We start from the raw sequence: 18,409 nt of genomic DNA, 5'->3' as shown, positions 1-18,409 counted from the left end.
ACGAGCTTGGTTTACGAAGGAGGAACTATGTCTAGGAGATAGCATAAGCAGTTGTTTATTGTATTTCCGACGCCGATATGTAAGTTCTAATTCCTTATGTTTACCAGACCGTAGTCTCATACAAATATAAATTTTAATTTAAGGTCCATAAGGAATGAGTTATGACTGGAGGTTTTAGAATTAAGGAAAGAGGGAGGTGAAGCACGTCTTCCTGAGCTGTTGCTAACTTGAGTAGGTAAGCTAGGATAACGTGTGAATATTCCAGTAGACAGGTCACCTGAGAGAATTAAGGGAGGTTGTTCGTGCTAGCATGTTCCTTAATTAGGCAACCTCAATTTTTTTCAAGTTTCCTAGGCACTGATGGAATAGGATGATGATTTATGATGGTGTATTATGCGGGGTGTTATTAAGATGATTTAGATGAAATTTTTAATTTCTATGATTTTTTTTATTTTTTTATTTTTATTTTTTTATTTTTTTATTTTTTTATTTTTGTATTATTATTTTATTTTATTTTAGTTTACGTAATTAATATATTATGGAGACGTGATTACGAAATATGCAATTAAAAACGATAGATGCAAAAATAGAAACTAACTAACATGTACTAGTTTACGCAGAAAGTCTACACATGCAAATCTATATTACTTATACGTGCGACTATATGTAAGTTATATGTGAGCTAGGGGAATGTCGAGAACGAACTCATACAAATGAATACCGCGTATGTGAATTGATGTAACATACACATACAAAAATATTCTAAGCATGTGGTTTGAAACTACACATACATCCAAATATATTCGAATCATATTGATCGTGTTAATGTGAATATGTAATGACGAACCACATTTATATGCAAAGAGTTCTTATGCCACACACAAACATGCAAGGTAAAACAGGTTATAGTAACAACCAAATAATATCCTCGACAAAGTTTGAGGAGTTTAAGGATTTGAAACCTGGTGTCCCGCGATTCCTCGTACACGATCGAACTAACTCCCGAGCTTGTGAACTTACTTGCTAAACTAGACAAGAGAGTCCAAAAGAGTACTGAAAAGGAAAGTGGCATGTACCTGAAAACCGGAGTGTTGATACTCCAGGTTAGTGTCTCGCGCTACTAATTTAGTCTCGTCCGAGACTCTTTAGTCAGTTCAGTACTTCAAGTTCCTACGGAATACTTAAACTGTGCTAATAAAAATAAACAAAACTTGGTTCACAGATATTTGTTAGTAGAAAAAGTTAAGGCAAACAGTTACGTAACACGTTAGTATCGTAAAAGAAATGGAAATTTAAAAAATGAAGAGGTAGGGGAGGCGGTTTTACGTGATGTGTTCCAGTTATTACGTTAAGTCCAGAGTCCTTCGGCGTGCAGCGGCGCCATTTGATAAACACGCATTTATTGTTCACGTTTATTGGTTTTCTTGATTAATTAAGTCCGAGGTCCACAGTCTGAAGTCCGAAGTCCAAAGACCAAAGTCCCAAGTCCAAAGTCCGTATAGTCGTACGTTTTAGTTAAGTTACCTTACTCACGTGGGTTTGGTAGGATAGGTCGAGTAAGGAATCGTCCAAACCTTAGGGCTCGGAAAAGGTTCACAACTGGAATTACAACTTTTGGTGAGTAGGATTTTAGGTTTTTAGTTGGTTTTAATTAAATTAACAGTAATGCAAATAATGTAAATTACTATGGTGATTTATATTTAGATAAACAAGATAGAGAACAGGGAGAGAGTTAATCATACTCATGCATGAATCATTTTTTTAACAGTTTATATTACCACATCACTACATCTCTAATTCATCTCGTGTTTGGAGACGATGTCGAGTATTGATCCCTAGCGCATGCCCACATCTTTGAGCCGCATCGCACTAGCATGAGGAGTTGAACTAATATTTCATCTCTGGAATATCATTTCAGCTCCTGGCTCGATTCCACATCAGCTGGACAAATTGGAGAGTCATCGACACCGTAGAGTCGTCGCCGAGACATTTTTAGTCGTGGCGAGACTGATTCGAGCATCAACACTCCAAATTTGTACAGTCTCAGTCATTTTGGGACCGGATGTCTAATCTATGCCTAATTCCTAATAGCAATTCTAGAATATTAACGAGTCGATCTAGATTCTCACACGAGCAGCATAACCCTCCCCCTGAGGGGGGGGATTAGCTCATGGTCATTGAAGGAATAATAAAACTTGCTGTATACATTAAGTAAATAAATGCAGAACAGGAATTAAACTAGAAAAGAAATGACTGTTATTAAGGGTAAAATGACTTACAGTATTTAAGCTGCTGGAATGAAAATGATGGAATGTAAGTGCTGAATTAAAACTAACTACTGCTAAGCGAAAGCTAGAGCATAAAATGCTGAAGGAAGAATAATGAAAGCTACCCCCGCATATATATAGGCGGAAGACCCTTCACGTGAAATCCCAACATTTAATCAGGTTTGTATGTTAGCTAATTAAAACGTTCAAAGCTTTGAGAATCAAAGTTTTGTTTTACCTGTTTTAAATTTTGTCATTTAGCTTTATAAGGTTTTGTCTTTATATGTTTTAGTTTCGTCTTATAGCCCAATTCAATTCAAACATTGAATTGGTACGTGTCTTTCTCATTGCAAGGTGGCACAAATTTGTGACCATTACTTGCCACCTGCCTATGCTGACTCGTCATGCCTTTTGGGCCCACAGAGTGGGTCCACTTAGTGTGTCCAGTGGCGGCGCCGATTTTGGCATTTTTGCAACTTTCTACCTTTGCATAGAGTTTGTCGCCCTGGTCGCTCTGGCAGTTCACTAGCCAACGTCGGCACCCCAATTTATCAGAGTTGAGCTTCGGAAGTTTGCTACTTCTTTATATGTGGACCCGTTCTGCACTGGTTTTGTTCTTTTGAAAACTTTGGCTCTAGTCAGGCTCTGTTGGGCTTCACTGGGGTTGAGTGGGAAACTTCAAATATTCCAGTATTCCCATACTTCGATGCATGTTTTATCATTATATTCATTTTAAATGCGGAAACCTGCAAAAGTACGAAAATATAATTATTACATGATTATTAAACACATAATCGACCAAAATGCTATGTCTCTCGGGGTTTAATATTACAATTTTGGGTGCTTATCAATACTGTAAGTCAATTTACCCTTAATAACAGTCATTTCTTTTCTAGTGTAATTCATGTCCTACATTTATTTACTTAATGTACATAGCAAGTTTTATTATTCCTTCAATGACCATGAGCTAATCCCCCCCCCCCTTAGGGGGAGGGTTATGCTGCTCGTGTGAGAATTCAGATTGACTCTTTAATATTCTAGAATCACTACTTAGGATTTAGGCATAGATTAGACATCTGGTCCCAAAATGACTGAGACTGTACAAATTTGGAGTGCTGATGCTCCAGAACAGTCTCGCGCACGACTCTATGGTGTCAAACAGCTCTCAAATTTGTCCAGCTGATGTGGAATTGAGCCAGGAGCTGAAATGATATTCCAGAGATGAAATATTAGTTCAACTCCTTATGCTAGTGTGATGCGGCTCAGAGATGTCGGCATGCGCTAGGGATCAATACTCGACGTCGTCTCCAAACACGAGACGAATTAGAGATGTAAGGACGTGGTAATATAAATTGTTGAAAAATGATTCTTGCATGAGTATGATTAACTCTCTCCCTGTTCTCTATCTTTGGTTATCTACATCAAAATCACCGTAGTAATTTACATTATTTGCATTACCGTTAATTTAATTAAAACCAACTAAAAAACCTAAAATCCTACTCACCAAAAATTGTAATTCCAGTTGTGAACCTTTCCGAGCCCTAAGGTTTGGACGATCCCTTACTCGACCTATCCTACCAAACCCACATGAGTAAGATAACTTGACTAAAACATACGACTATACGGACTTTGGACTTCGGACTGTGGACCTCGGACTTAATTAATCAAGAAAACCAATAAACGTACAATTAAACGCGTTTTTATCAAGTTTACTAGTAAAAGAAAATAAATTTTGATATATTCATGAGAAAAAATTGATGTAAGGTTGGATAAGATTATTTTAATGTGTTTTGTTGATAGTATGGAAAAAAAAATCATGTTGCAGAATATTTATGCGTTAGTGATGATGATACATTGGTGTTTAGAGTAGTGAACGTTCTTCATTCATATTATTGTTTGTATTTTTAATTAGATGTTTCCCTTTCTATTTGACTCATATGATACTGGAGTACGCTTAATTAATATGTTTGAGATTTTTTTTTATTGTAGTTTCAATGACATGAGTGACATTTTGTTTTAAATGTGTTAGGACACTAATTTTCTTTTGTGCATGGTAATAAATAAATAAAATTAAATAAAAAACTCTCTAATATTTTATGTAGGGAAGAACTTACCCCCACATTATTGATTAGTTTAAGTATAATATTATTTTTTTTATAGAGTTTGTTACGTGTCAAGAAACTGCATGCTACAGATAAATAATATATTTATCTTGTGTTTAAGTGAAAGTAATAATTTGTTTTAACGTAGACAATTAAACTATATATAATAGATTTTGTTACAGTATAGAACATATATTTTGGAATTGTTTAAAAAATAATTAATATCAACATTATCTTGCTTAAGTTTAATCTCTGTATATTCTTGAGTATGTTCTAATTTAGTAACTAATATTACTTATGTTCTAATTTAGTAACTAACATTACTTGTTCATATAGCTTACCTAACTTCCGAATCTCGAGACGAGATTCTTTTGAGATGTGTATAATTGTAACACCTCTATTTTTATTAATGTCTAAAATTTATTATTTCACAAAATTTTATATATTATTGACAATGTCTTAAGTTGACTATTAAATTGAAGTGAATATGTATGTTTGACTTTTTGAAAAAAAATAAAGAAAATAGTTTGTTTGGTTTGAAAATGGTTTAATAGGAAAGTTTTTAAGTTTTAAAATAATGTGTAGAGATTTTATTAATAAGAAAACATGGAGAGAATAAGTTCATAATTTATGGAAAAAAATATGGAAAGACTTTGATTAGAAAAAAATGTCTATAATTTGTGGAGAGAGTAAGGTTTTTATTTGAAAATAAATTGTGTGGAGAATTTGTAAATATGGAAATGTTTTGAGTTTGTTTTAGATCTAAAAGAAAGAAGAAGAAAACAAAAGAAGATTTAAAAAGAAGAAGAAGGAAAAAAAAATGATAACAACGAGTATTTCTATGCTTGGTGTTTTCTTGGAGTTTTTCGTTGTTTAGTATTTCTTGGGGTTTTCTTGGATCTACGTGGAGTGACGTTCTTTTTCTTATTGTTCTTTCGCTAGAAGAAAAGGTGAGTAGACCTCACTAATTTGTTATTTTCAATTATTTAGTTGTTGATTCTAAATTGCGTCTAATTAATTAGAAAAAAAATATTGTGAGTAATTTATATTGGTACTTGGAACGTTAAAAATTAGTGTTTGCATCATAGTCATGAAACGGTTGCTTTATATATGGATTTACATTTAATTACATTAATCTATTAAATATTGCGTATTAGATATTAACATTGAATAATGTAAAAGGGAGAAAATAATATGATCGAAATTGTATTAGTGAGTATCCATTATTTTTGTGTGGTAGCATATATTAAATTGATATTATAGAAGAAATGTTTGTTTGTTGTTGTGCCTGAATAAGAACATGATTATATGATTGATTTTTCTTAGTTAACACATGCTATTATGTTTGGGAAACTTTTTAAATTAATCATATTGTTTTTATGAAATACTATATATGAATTTGCACTATAGTCTAACTTTTCTATGAATATGTACTGTAGCAATGAAAATAAGTTAGAATATTATTACTGTAGCATGGTTATAAATAATTATAATACTACATACTGTAGCACGTACTGTAGCAATAGTAAATATATTGTAGCATTTTTAATAATGTGTACTGTTACTGTAGCATTGTGATAATTAATGAGGCTACTATAGCTTTTCTAAGCCTTGATGACATTGTTGTAAATATTAAAGTTTTGGTAATGAATGCTATATAGTGATATGCAGCACTTTTTATGATTGTTCAATATATTTAAAAGATGATATATTAATCAATTGTCAATGCCATGGTGTGTTATATTGCATTATGATATAATCTCATTGTGATCTTAAAGTGTGTGTCCTCTATGCAACATTTTTTAGGAATGATTACGTAAATAAGGTTGGCGTTATATTTACGATTGAGTTGCTATGCAATAGTATGAAAATGTCTTTGGATAAATTTGAGATATGTTTAAATGGAAATATTTCGTTGGACTTTACATTGACGAGTTAAAAGATTTTTCTGGTCATGAGATGCATTGTGATAATTCTAAATCTTTTGGTTTAGTGTAATTATTTATTTGGCACGTGAAAGAATGAAAGTTGTTATGAGATGCATGGAGATATTTCTAAATATTATGGTTTAGTGCAATGATTTATTGACACGAGACGAGGTTGAAATTTTAAGAGACATAAACATAAATTTGAACAAATTACGTAACAAAAATCCTATAACCTAGCTACCACAACTCATGTGATTAGTCCCTTGTGTAGGACGTACGTAATATGATTGGCCCTTGTATAGGGCGTATAAGATGCTGATTGACCCATGTGTAGGGCAATCGTAGCCGAATAGTGGCTTAATTATCTCGTTCACAAAATTTAGAACGAGACACGGATAATTTATGCCGAATAGTGGCAGTACCCACATAATGACGTTCGTGTGGGGGTTACCTGGTATGCGATATCCCGCTTAGGGTAACTACGCATGGAGTGGTTCATTACGTGAGGGGAGGCATGTAGATATACATGTTCGGAGATGGGAAGCGATTGTGGTAGCCATGGAAACTAGGTAAAACATAGAGATGATGTGATTCTAGACACACTTGAAGAAACTCTAAACAATAATTGTGATGATATATCAAAATGTATGTTAAATATATAATAAATGATTGATGGTGGTTGTGAAATTGGTTTTTAAGATGGTTCTTGTTGGTTCAATGAGATGATTGGAATTATGTATATAATATGGTTGTTTTATTGTAATTTATGTTGCATTCACAATGGTTTTGTAGAAGGGTGAGTTGAATTGATTATTTATACAGGTGTGACCCACTCTGTGATCAGGCTTACACCAATGTTTGTATAGAGTAAGTTTTAGTTTGGTTATTTTATTATTAGATGTAGTTGATCTAATATGGTTGGAAGCTAAGGTGCCTCGTTAGAGGATCTGAATGCCTTAATATTATTATTGAATTGGAAGCTAAGGCGCCTCAATGGAGGAACTACCTACCTTAATTAATGTACTTAAGAATATTGTATTATTCGTTTGATGTTAAGGCGCCTCGGTGGAGGAACAAACTGCCTTATTGATTGTGTATATATATGTATAAGTATGATTTGTATTTTAGGGCTACTCATACCAACATTGTTTACAATGCTGACCCAATTTGCATGTTTGCTTATCGGGTGTGTTCATGAAATAAACATAGTCAATAAGTCTTGACAGGATTAGTGTTGAAGAAGGTTGATTGCTGCTTGGGGTACGAACTGAAGGCTTAAACTTAGAACTTACTTGGTACGAAACGGAGTCCCTAGCAGCCAAAGCAACAATATTAGCACAGGAAACGGTTCCTGGGCAGGTCTTCTCTAGTTGTGTCTTCACCTCGTCGATAACATCAAAACCTGCCAATGATAGGTTTGCTATTGCTTCCTTTTTAGCTTTGTTATTAGGCGTGGAGTTCAGTAATACTGAAGCATCACAACCCTGAAAAGTGTAAATAATATATACATCAACCAAATTAACTCATCAAGACATGTATACTTACATGATGCATTGACAATTAATTGCAAATGACTGTGTACAAGTCATAGTACGTGTACATGTTTGTTACCCCTGCCAAAATTAAGGTTGAAATCTTATAATGCACGATGCATTACGTAAGATGAATCTATTTATGTAGGGGTATATATTCATTATTACCCTGATGACGCAATCGTGGAAATGCATTCCCAAAAACTTTGAAGGCAATGTTGAATTACTAGCAACACGTTTCCAAATTATGCTCTTGATAATTTCCTCAGCCTGAGGATAGCTATTCTTGTAGAAATTCTTCCTTAATTCACCTCCATGGCAAATTCCTGCACTTCCGAATAATACTAAGCAAACTAACAAAAAGTTTGAAAAGCTAGTTCTCATTTCCAAGAACAAATAATATTGCAAATTAAACTTACTTCTTTAATTTCTTTGAAACAATGATATTTCTCACAGTTTCTTTTCGACTTCTATGCATTCTGTATGTAGCGCTACTACTTCCTTATATATACAACCTTGTTATGTTTTCCTGGTTAAACAACTATTAATTATAATTATTCCTTAAACAATGGCATGCAACATTTAAATAAGACCATTGTTAGATAATTGTGTGTTTTCAAGTACGTGTTGACTAGTGTTATTCATAATTCATGTCTACTATACCAGATGCATTTATTATGATTTTTTTACTAGCCCGTGAAGATTAATTAGCTTAATTATATATAGCTGGGGTAATTCATCCAAAATGGCAGGTGCCAACTAGCAAAGTCGGTAAAACCTTTGGATGATGATACCAGAGGTCTGGTGCTCGAACCCCGCCAATATCAAAGAGTTACTGATCTCATTTAAAAACAGGCTTACCAATAAAAAAAAAATCATCCAAAATGAGCGCTAGTTTAAATTGGTTATGCTTGATCACTTGAAAGCACTAATTGATTGATCAAATGTAAGTAATGTATTGTGCATAATATCATGTGACTCATATCACTCCAGCAAAAACCAAAATGTTGATCTAGCTAGCTCAACAAAACCAACTTCCCTGTTCTATTATTTGGTAAATTGCCAATGCGTTCGTAAATTGATATGGCTTAATCAATGCCAAAAAATGAAAGAACTTCCATCAATCCATAAGTAGATCGAAGAACCGTGGTTTGGCTACGTACATGTCTAGAAGAACTATGGTTTGGCTACATGGACAAGTGCATGGCCTAAAAGAAGTATTGTTTGGAAAAAGAGTTTATAACTATTTAGTACCACGATTTTTATTTTTTTTTCCTAAATGGTACACAAATTTTTTTTCTCTCCTATTAGTGCCACATATTCTCAATTTGCTTCAATTTAGTACCTCAGTTCACTTGTCGTCTCAATCTGTTTGATTTACATAACGACGAGTTCATATGATTAAGCACGTGAGCTTTGTTGCTCTAATTTCTATCGCTAAATAAACTAATTAGTTACATGGCAAGCTTACTACAAATGCGTAAAAGTTTTTTGGTGGGATAGAAATTACAGCAACTGTAGTGGCAAAATAAAGAGATGTAGACTAAATCCTGGGGACTAAGAAAGGCATGTAACATAAGAAGGGAAGTCGGGGAGCAGCGGATCGTGGCCACGGAACCCTAGACCGCGGACGTGGCATTGGTACGGCAAGATGGAGAACTGTGAGATGAGGAGATAGATGGACGATCCAGATGCAAGAGGGTAGATGTAGAAAAAGAAGAGTATGGAGAGAAAAAAAGAGGGCGGCACAGTGAAGGGAGGGGAGAGAAAGAAAGAGAGGAAAAGGAGGAGACGAGGTCTAGAAGGAGGGTTGAGCTCTTTGGTTCTTATTTGTAGGTTTTAGGTTCATACATTTGGCACCATCTGTGGGGACGAAGAGATTGTAAAAGACAAAAATGGCACCAAAAGCGAAGAAAGGGGTAGGTAGACCAAAGAGGGCAGTGGTGCAAGATCCGACACCGGAGGCGGTGATTGATGAGGAGGGATATCGAGGAGTGGAGCATGAAATAGAAGAGACCTGGCTAATGCGAGAGGAGATCAGGAGATTGAGAGAGGAGAACGACGAACTGAGGAGAGAAAAAGAAAAAGTGGAGGAGGAAGAAGGGGAAGAAGCAAGGGAGGAGTCTGACGATGAGGAGGGCGGGCCGAACCTTGTCGAAAACCCGATGGCTGGCCTGACAATGGAACAAGTTCAGGAGATGATAGATAATGACAGAGAGGCGAATCAACAGTAAACAAAGGGCCGTGGGGGAGCGGCTAGCCAAGTGGTAGCCGGACTGAATCGCAACCCATTAGCGGATGACATCTGGATGTCAGAGGTGCCAAAGTGATTCAACCGACCTAGGTTCGAAAGATACGATGGCAAAGGAGACCCAGCTGACCACATCCATCATTTCCGACAACAGATGCCTCTCTAGCAAGAGGCTCGGTATGATGGACTACAGTGTATGATGTTCCCAGCTAGTCTGAAATGAGGGGCGTCGGACTGGTATTACTGGTTGCCAGCGGGAAGCATAAGGAACTTTCAAGAGTTGGAATAGGCGTTTATAGATCACTTCATACACCAGAAAAAGGGAGTGGTGGATATCGCGGCATTATTTAATGTTCGACAAAGATCCGCAGAGTTAATGAGGGAGTACCTGTGTCGATTCAAGGCTAAGACATTGAAGGTAGAAAATCTGGATGAGAGAACAGTAGTGATCGCATTTGAAAGAGGGTTGTGACCAGGAACAGGGGTACACCAGTCTGTGGCGAAGAACGAGATTGCAACTTTACATGAGTTATATCTGTGAGTGGAAAAACATATCATGTATGAGGACACTATACAGAAGGAGTCTAAGAAGTCAGGGAAAGCGGTGCTATCGTTGGAGAAAGACAGGGAACACCGAAGGGTGGGGGCATCGGAGAAGGAAAGTGGGGGGTATCGCGGATACCCGCCAAGGGCAAAAAGAAGCCGGGAGGGGATTCAAAGAGAAAACAGATAAAGGAAGCCATACCGTGAGATAGAAGTGACACCGCTGAAAAGACCCCTGAGCGAAATATTGTCGTTGATTAAGAACCTGCAGGGATATGAAAGGACGCAGAACACCCCGATAGAACTACTAGATAAACCGTTCTGCGACTATCATCAGATACGAAATCATAAGACCGATGACTGTTATGCTCTAAAGTGGTTGGTTCAATGATTGGTGGAAAAAGGGAGGATGAGGGAGTTTGTAAGGGGAGCACAGAATGAGGAGCGCATACCACGCCAGGATCGGATACTAGGAAGTATTAATGTGATTTTTAGTGGAGAGGTACTAAGTCATAATGCCCATAAAGACAGAGTGAGGAGAACCGCGAGCATCCAGCAGATTAATGGCGGGACAGACATACAGAGACCAGATCGTCCTTAGCAGTGCGGATCTACGGGCAGTGGATTCACCCCATGAAGACGCATTTGGTCATCACAGTAGCAATGGGAAATTACATGGTGAAGAGGGTGTTGATCGATTGTGGTAGTGCAGTGGATTTGTTATTTAAAGGAGCTTCAGAAGAAATGGGGATTAATCCTAGGCAATTGAGGCCTCCATGGACTAATTTATACGGGTTCAATGGGAGTATGACGAAGCTTATGAGAGAACTCTTATTTCCTGTAACCATGGGTCCAGTGACGGTCTTCGCACGGTTTATGGTGGTAGATTCTTCTTCTCAGTACAACGCAATTTTAGGGAGGCAGTGGATTCACGAGATGAAGGTTGTCCCGTCAACATACTATCAAGTGATACGGTTTTCCACCCCGATGGGCATGTATGAAGTTCGCAGAGATCAGGTGACGGCCAAGAACAGTCACAGAGGTATAGTGAAACGGTTGATCCGAGGACCAGAAGAAGAGAGCTCAAATGCTAGGAAGAGGCAGGCATAGCAATTACAGTGCACCTCTGTGGAGGGGGAGGAGGAGTCGACGGTTGGTTCGAAGACACTCGATGAGATTGAAGTAGTGAATATTGGGGAAAGGGAGGAAGAGAGGTTCACCACGGTAGGGTCCAGTTTGCCAGAGGAGTGGAAAAGTAAGTTAATACAATTCTTGTCAGAAAACAAAGACGTGTTTGCATGGGTAATTGAGGATGTTACGAGGTTAGACCCAGAGTTCATGTGTTATCGGCTACACATGAAAGAGGATGCCAAGCCAGTGAGACAAAGGATGCGGAGCATTAGACCAAAGTATGCGGAGGGCATTCGCGAAGAGGTTTCACGGTTAAAAGGAGTTGGAATAATATGAAAGGTGGAATTCATGGATTGGTTGTCCAATGTAGTCGCGGTACCAAAAAAGAATTGCAAGGTTCGTATGTGCATTGATTTTACAAATGTGAATGTAGAGTGTCCCAAAGATAGCTATCCCATGATGCGGGTTGATGAATTAGTGGATAGGACAACAGGATTCAAAATATTTTTGTTCATGGATGCATCTATGGGATATAACCAGGTCGCGATGTACGGACCGGATCAAGAGAAGACAACATTTGTCGTAGATGCGGCACGTATTGCTATACCAGGATGCCATTTGGATTGAAGAATGCTGGAGCCACTTTCCAGCGATTGGGAGAAAAAATGTTCGAAAGTAAGATTCGGAAGGGGATTGAAATATACATAGATGACATGGTGAAGAAAAGCATGTCTGAGGAGGAGCATCTAAAGGGATTAAGAGAGACATTTGAGATGCTGTGAAAGTACAATTTGAAGCTGAATCCGGAGAAATGCACATTTGGAGTAACCACGGAAAAGTTCTTGGGTTACATTGTTACTCAGTAGGGAATAGAGGCTAATCCTGAACAGATAAGAGCATTGGTGGAGATGTTGTCACCGCAGATTGTCAAGGAAGTGCAGCGGTTGGCAGGTAGGGTTGCGGCTTTGAATATGTTCATTTCCAAATCATCTGACAAATGTAGACCACTGTATCGGTTACTGAGAAGCACCCTAGATTTAGTGTGGACATCAGAATGTGAGGAGCCATTTCAAGAGCTGAAAAGGTATTTGGGTAAGGCTCCATTGCTATCTTGGCCAGAGCAGGGGGAGAAGTTATACTTGTATTTGGGGGCTACTGAGTATGCAGTTAGTCAGTTCTGGTCTGCCTAGTCGACAGAATGAAGAATCCAATGTATTTTCAAAGCAAAACATTGTTGGATGCAGAGACACGGTATAGCAGAATTGAGAGGTATGCCCTTACGTTAATCTTCCCAACTCTAAAGTTGAAACCCTACTTCGAGTCACACACAGTGGTGGTGCTGACTAACCTGCCTCTCAAACAAGCTTTAAGGACAGAGAAGTCAGACAGAATATTAAAATGGGCAGTGATGCTTAGTTCGTACGAGATACAATATCAGATAAGAACCGCAGAGAAGGCGCAGGTGATAGCAGAGTTTCTAGCTGAGTTCCCCGCATAAGATCCCACTTGGGGAGAAGAGATGGTCATGGAACCGGAGAGGGATGGGGAGCCCGACCTACTAGACCCTAGGGATAAGAGGAATAGGTGGAGAGTATTCGCTGATGGATCTGCCACTGACGCATGCAGCAGCATTGGAGTTGTGTTGGTCACGCCTGATAATAACATAATAGAACAGACCATGAAACTAGGGTTCGTGGCGTCGAGTAATGAAGCAGAGTATGAGGCAGTGATAGCGTGGTTGAGAATGGCCGAGGACTTGGGAGTAAAGGAACTGACCGTGTATTCCGACTTAAATCTGATGGTGTGTTAAGCTAATGGATCGCTGCTCGATGTCCGTGAATGGCTAAGTATTTAAAGGTGGTGCACGAAAGGTCCGGCAAGTTTGAGAAGCTCAGATTTTTACACTTGGGTCGCAGTGAGAATAGGCATGTGGACGCCTTGGCATATGTGGTTGCAGCCATACCTGGGTCCGAGGAAAGAACAATACGAGTAGGGAGACTAGAGAAGCCAAACACAGTGGAGGTGATAGAAGTGTGTCAGATTACAGAAGAAGGGGGATGGATGGATCCCATTAAGCATTTCTTGGAGGGAAAGGAGGTGACCGACAAGAAAGAAAGAAGAAGGTTGGAACAAATAAGAAAAAAAGGTTGGAGGGAAGGTTGGAACAGGAGCGCGACACTATCACTGTTGCGTGCTCCAATAAGAAAAAAAAACGGGCAAAAAATGGCCGGAATTCTACATCCATATATCTACACTAATTTCCTTATTCATTTTACATACACTCAACCCAAACATTCTGATCAAACAACTCAATAATTTCACACACAACAATCTCAATGTCACAACCAAAACAATGTAGGGGTCCAAGTTGGACAAATGAAGAAAATATTGCTCTTACTAGAGCGTGGATTGAGATTGGAGAATATCCTATAGTAGGAAATGATCAATCGGGACAAATTTATTAGGAACGAATTATAGCTAGGATGAATCAAATTCAAGGTTTAACCACAATCGTAAGTGGAAGGGAGTCTCACAACGTTGGTCGATTCTTTTACCGTTCTTGAACAAATATCATGTTATACTAAGAAAGTTTGAAGAACAACCTCCAAACGGGTGGGGATGCAAAGACATTGTAAGATTCGTCAAAGTTGTTTAATTTATACTTCGTTTTCTTTATGTTTTTACTGTATACTACTTGATATTGATATTGATTTTGTTTTTGTTTTTTTTTATATAAATGTAGGTTACAGACGCGGCAATAACTTATGCAACTACTATTGGGAAACCATGGATATGGCAAGATTGTTATAATCTAGTCAAACATACGCCAAAGTGGTAGTATCAAGATTGCATGTACGACCCACAACTGGGATCAATGACCAATAGATACCTTAAACCAATAACGGTAATACTGCTCATAAGTCTGCGATGTCACTAGGTCAGAAGCTACTGGCCAACTCCAATCCATGTTTCTTTCGATGACTAGCTTAATGTAAGGTCATGTCCTTAGCCTCTGATACATGGGTAGGCGGATCAGGGGGGGTACCAAAGCATGGTGTGAGATGTCTGTAACATCTATCCCCTAAATACCACTCCATATCCTCCCGCAAGTGAATACTATCCTCCTATGAGAAATGAACAATGCGTATCTACAGTCATTCGTGTCGACGTGCACAGATGTCTGCCAAGGTCTCCAAACAATAGAAGCCTGTGTGCTAAGCTCGATTTAGGTTCGGACAAAAGTTATGTTATGACTGATCTCACTGGTCAGACGAGCTCGACGAGGTCCATACCAAGCCTTGAGCATAGGCTTCTCATCGGTGTACTCTGTGAGGATAGGATTTGCAACACGGAAATACTCATAAAACCATACCTCTAAGAGAATAACAAACCCTCCAAGTTGGGGACTAGTGACAACACCTATCTGCCGAGAAACCCTATTTAAACAACGCAACAAATTACAGTATACGGCTCCACCAAAATCAATACCACCCAACTCATGCAAGTGCTCAAAGTTGGCAAGATACCCCAAGTTAATCGTGGAATGGCCAGAAGGAAAAAAAAGACACCCATCACATACATATAGAAAGTTCTTACATACTCATCGACATGTGCTTGACCATCATCAGAATCAAGTGACAAATAGTTTATTAAAAACTGCAACCCATCATCATTAGTCAACGGCGTAATGTATGCAACCTTGATGCCATAAATCCTAACACCAGCACTGTCATATGACTCCTCGGTCAGACAAGGGAAGAAAGTCATCATTTGGGCACAACTCTAGAATTCAATGCTACATCTCAATGGATGACCTAATCCTATACTCAAACCAGATATCATACAAAAATCTAGTGGAGTGAAGCTCAACTCTCCCTGAGGGAAGTGAAAAATATGTGCACTATCCCACCATCTGTCAACTAAACCATTGATAACTCCCTGAATGTCAGTCTTATTGTAAGCTAGGTATGTCAACTAGATGACCGAAGGGAGTCGCTGGAATTACATCTCGTACATGGTCAAGTGCACCGACTTTTTTAATATCATCCTACCACGTCTTCAGCGCACGTGGAGTGCACCGAACTCAACACTTAACACATCTCTGATATACGCAAAATGAAACTAAATTAAAAAAATAAAAATAAAAATTTACGTATTAACTACTACAGTTAAACACTACTGGTAATATATAAAATTAAAATACATACTTGTTGTTCAAGAACAACTCTTGACACATGTTTATCATGCACTGGTTTAAGATAGCTGAAATCAATAGGCTCTGCAGGAAATTCAAAATCGACTTGCTGATACTGAAGTAGCAATGGATCATCCTGCTCAGCTCCCTAGTTTCTAGCTCCAAAATTTCCTGGTTCGATCATCATCTAGATCACTCATGTGATTGCTCCAAACCAGTGCACTATTACTACTGTTTTGATCTTTCTCACCGTCACCACTCCATCTTGTTTGGTTATTATAGACATATTCGTCGGCGCAATCCATTTTTTTTTTAAACTAGAGAAACTATGTTGAAAACAAATGTGTGAATGACAACAGTTCAACTGTCGCGCGACATTTATTTAATCATAGCACACGACATTGGTACTGTCACGTGACAGTACCAATGGCGCGTGACAGTGGTACTAGTGCGTGAGATTACCAATGGCGCGCATTGTAGACCCTACATACAAATTTGTGTCCGATATTTGCGACCACCTAGAGTTGGTCAAAATTTGAGGATATTTTCTTCAAATTTCGCCCTCAAACTTGCAAGTGATACTGCCACCACCTAGAGATGCTCTAAGTAAACTTTGTTATGCATTTTAGAATTTATCATATTGTTTACGTCCAACTAATTAATGCTAAACTTAACAAACCAGCAGCAAGCCTGCAATGCCAAATGGATCCTTTGCTAGATTTACCATAGCAGTACGTGAGCGCTTGTGTGATTTAGCTCGCTAATTAACTTCATTAATTATCACAACTTAATACTCATATTTTGTGATTTAACATTGACCCAGTTTAACAATAAATTTTTTTACGGTGCATTGTTTATTCGGTCCAGGGATTAGGGGATTATAATAGTGAAAGAGGTGTCTGTTTGGTGAGATTGTTCGTTAGTAGTTCGAATTCCTAAATTAATTAAGAAACATATAACAAAATATATTTTTTTTCCTGATACGCGAAGTATATATAACAATATGCAAGACTTCACTCTTGTCTTCTTTGATAGTACCTAAAGTTGGTGCGGTTGCCCAACTCAATCTAGCCACTCACAAAAATATAAAAAGCAACTGTTTGGTGTAGGATTGACAATTGGGCTTAAGAAAGCTAGAATCTGTTAACCCCAATTTGCAGGAATTCCAATTAACTAATCCCTTTGAAATGAAAATTAATGTATTCTGGTTTCTTTGATAAAAACCGTGTACAGTTGTACAATAGCAACATGGTACTCAGCCTTGGCTTCTTTTTTCCATAAACCTCAACCTTGGGTTTACACTTTACAAGCAGTAGCTGTTTCTGGAATTGTATTTCCATAGAGAGTATAGAATCCTAACTCCTAAATTTGGTTCAGTACTCGATCTTGAACGATTTCTTTCCTTTGAAATCAATTTCTTTACATTTGGTAAAGAAATTACTTTCCATTGTATTGTAACACAATACTGGAAAGCACTTTCTTACTGTTTGAACCAAACACACGAATGCTTTTGGGCTAAGTAAACACGCTAATGGGCTCTTTGCTCATACTGATTAATTACAAGTTACAACCTTTGCAAAAGACAATTAAAGTGAACGTGCACTAACAATTAATCCGTTAGTTTGGAATAAACATCCGTTGGATACAATTACATACGTCCAAAACATTTGGATGCTAAAACCACTCTTTACCCTGGAGTATGTTTACAGTGAAAACTAAGTTCGATTGGTACAAATTCCAGCAGTGACCATCCTATTTTGCTAATAATTTGTACTTGTGGAATTAATACATGTAACTTGGAGAGGAAAAAACAAAAACAAAAAGCATGAAAAATACAGAAGTCAATGCCTGCGCTAGTAATGGATTTAGTTAGTTGTGTTGTTTAGATATCAAATCTCACTAACTGTATTTGCTAAAATTATTCTTCTTTCACATTGTTGCGAGTACTCCATTGTTGCATGGGAAGGTTTTACAATCGTATGATGGTTAGTTGTGCTGTTTAGATATCAAATCTCACTAACTGTATTTGCTAAAAATATTCTTCTTCCACATTGTTGCATGGGAAGTGTAAAGGTGTGTTTTTCCTTTACATACGAATGAGGAAGAGGAAGAGGTTTGGATTTAGGAAAGACCAAGTTCGCTATAGAGCGAGCTGTCTACATATTTTCTCTTGATTCTGGGGGGAGAGAAAAATCAGGTCTCACGTAGTTCATGTAGGTGGTATTTATAGGTGGGAAGGGTGTTGATCCTCGAGACACGTGTACTGTCATGTACATATGTAGGGTGGTGATTGAGTATGAGTATTAGGTTGGTTTTGGTTGGAATTGTGTGATGATTGGGAGTGGGTGCAGTAATTCATATATCGCAGTGATTGGAAGTACAAGTATGGCTACTGTGATGATTGCATCTGGATAAGGGATGGTGTCCTTATTCGAAGCGTTCTGCTTTAGGTCGCTCGTT

At 37.8% G+C, this 18,409-nt stretch overlaps 1 protein-coding gene and 1 pseudogene across 2 annotated transcripts; one reads left to right on the top strand and one right to left on the bottom strand.

Moving 5' to 3' along the window:
- Positions 1–2,304: 2,304 nt before the first annotated feature.
- On the bottom strand, positions 2,305–8,213 carry LOC147517612 (peroxidase 24 pseudogene; annotated as a pseudogene). Its single transcript, XR_015213082.1, has 3 exons — positions 7,998–8,213; positions 7,590–7,781; positions 2,305–3,013 (listed from the first exon to the last, which is right to left on the bottom strand). The product of XR_015213082.1 is annotated as a peroxidase 24 pseudogene (transcript).
- A 3,073-nt stretch (positions 8,214–11,286) lies between these two features.
- On the top strand, positions 11,287–11,733 carry LOC147517611 (uncharacterized). The gene has a single exon (XM_086593647.1). The coding sequence runs from the start codon at positions 11,287–11,289 to the stop codon at positions 11,731–11,733; it is 447 nt and encodes a 148-aa protein (XP_086449773.1).
- Positions 11,734–18,409: the final 6,676 nt, after the last annotated feature.

The sequence above is a fragment of the Coptis chinensis genome, chromosome 2 (assembly GCF_015680905.1).
Source record: "Coptis chinensis isolate HL-2020 chromosome 2, ASM1568090v1, whole genome shotgun sequence".
NCBI classification, from domain to species: Eukaryota; Viridiplantae; Streptophyta; class Magnoliopsida; order Ranunculales; family Ranunculaceae; genus Coptis; species Coptis chinensis.
This window is presented reverse-complemented; position numbering and strand designations above follow the sequence as displayed.